Source organism: Agrilus planipennis, unplaced genomic scaffold, assembly GCF_000699045.2.
Source record: "Agrilus planipennis isolate EAB-ADULT unplaced genomic scaffold, Apla_2.0 scaffold18, whole genome shotgun sequence".
In the NCBI taxonomy this organism is placed as follows: domain Eukaryota; kingdom Metazoa; phylum Arthropoda; class Insecta; order Coleoptera; family Buprestidae; genus Agrilus; species Agrilus planipennis.
Genome location: NW_020438920.1, coordinates 123,083 through 123,989, shown reverse-complemented (window position 1 = coordinate 123,989; position 907 = coordinate 123,083). Strand labels below are relative to the sequence as shown.

At 28.6% G+C, this 907-nt stretch overlaps 1 protein-coding gene across 1 annotated transcript in view; it reads left to right on the top strand.

The window, feature by feature from the left end:
- The window catches only part of LOC108744156 (slowpoke-binding protein), a 52,019-nt gene extending 51,461 nt beyond the window's left edge, over positions 1–558 (top strand). The window contains exon 5 of the mRNA XM_025973789.1: positions 454–558. Coding sequence (XP_025829574.1) covers positions 454–481 — 28 coding nt within the window. The 3' untranslated portion in view covers positions 482–558. The remainder of the gene's footprint in view (positions 1–453) is intronic.
- The last annotated feature ends 349 nt before the right edge of the window (positions 559–907 follow it).

Here is a 907-nt window from a genome sequence, read left to right as displayed (position 1 = left end):
ATAATTACACGCAATGATGGCATATGAACAAACTAGTATAGGTTTGGCCTATACAGTAGACTGTTAAATGAACTAGGAAAAAAAAAACTTTTGGGTATTTTCTAATTCCACCAGCCACTAAAGTTACATGACAAAAAGGTTATTAAAATTAAATTGAAATGATGCTTGTCCTGACTGACTAACTGACGGATTGATAAACATAGCATATTAAAGGATTTAAACACAGCAAAACATTCCGTAACATCTTGAGATATAGGCGTGAGGTATTATTTGAATTAATTAATTAATATTAATTCTAAGAACACGTATGTACCTATGTTCTTCGATTTTTTATTACAATCATAGTTCTCGAGTACAAGCGCTGTATAAAATGTTCATGTATATTAATAAAGTAAAGTAATAATGTTGCTGTTATTACTAGGTATTATTATTATTGTATTTTTTGTCATCTAGTTTGGACCAAAGAATAACCAAACATTAGTAGCCGTCCCTTGTGATCATGGAAGGCCGGGCTGTGCTCCTAGACAACTCCATTCGAAAATTTTTAAAGAAGATGAAACTGAAGTAGTAAGTCTTTCAAACAATTTTTACTGTTATAATTATGAATATTGAATATCATAATAGATCAAATAAAATCCATATATTTATGGACAAAAAAAAGTTATGTACACTCTAAAAAAATTGTTGGATCTTTTTTTTTTATTCTTCTAAAAGGACTCAACTCAGAAAAATATATATACAGTTTTATACTGTCTACCCCGGTTAATAAGCTAAAATTGGCATTGGATAAGCAATATAAATTGATGAGTAAACTGTACCATATATTTTGCTCTTTAAACAGTAATTATTTAATTTTGTTGCATTTGCAGTTTACCTATCAATCTATATCATAAATCCGATGAAATTT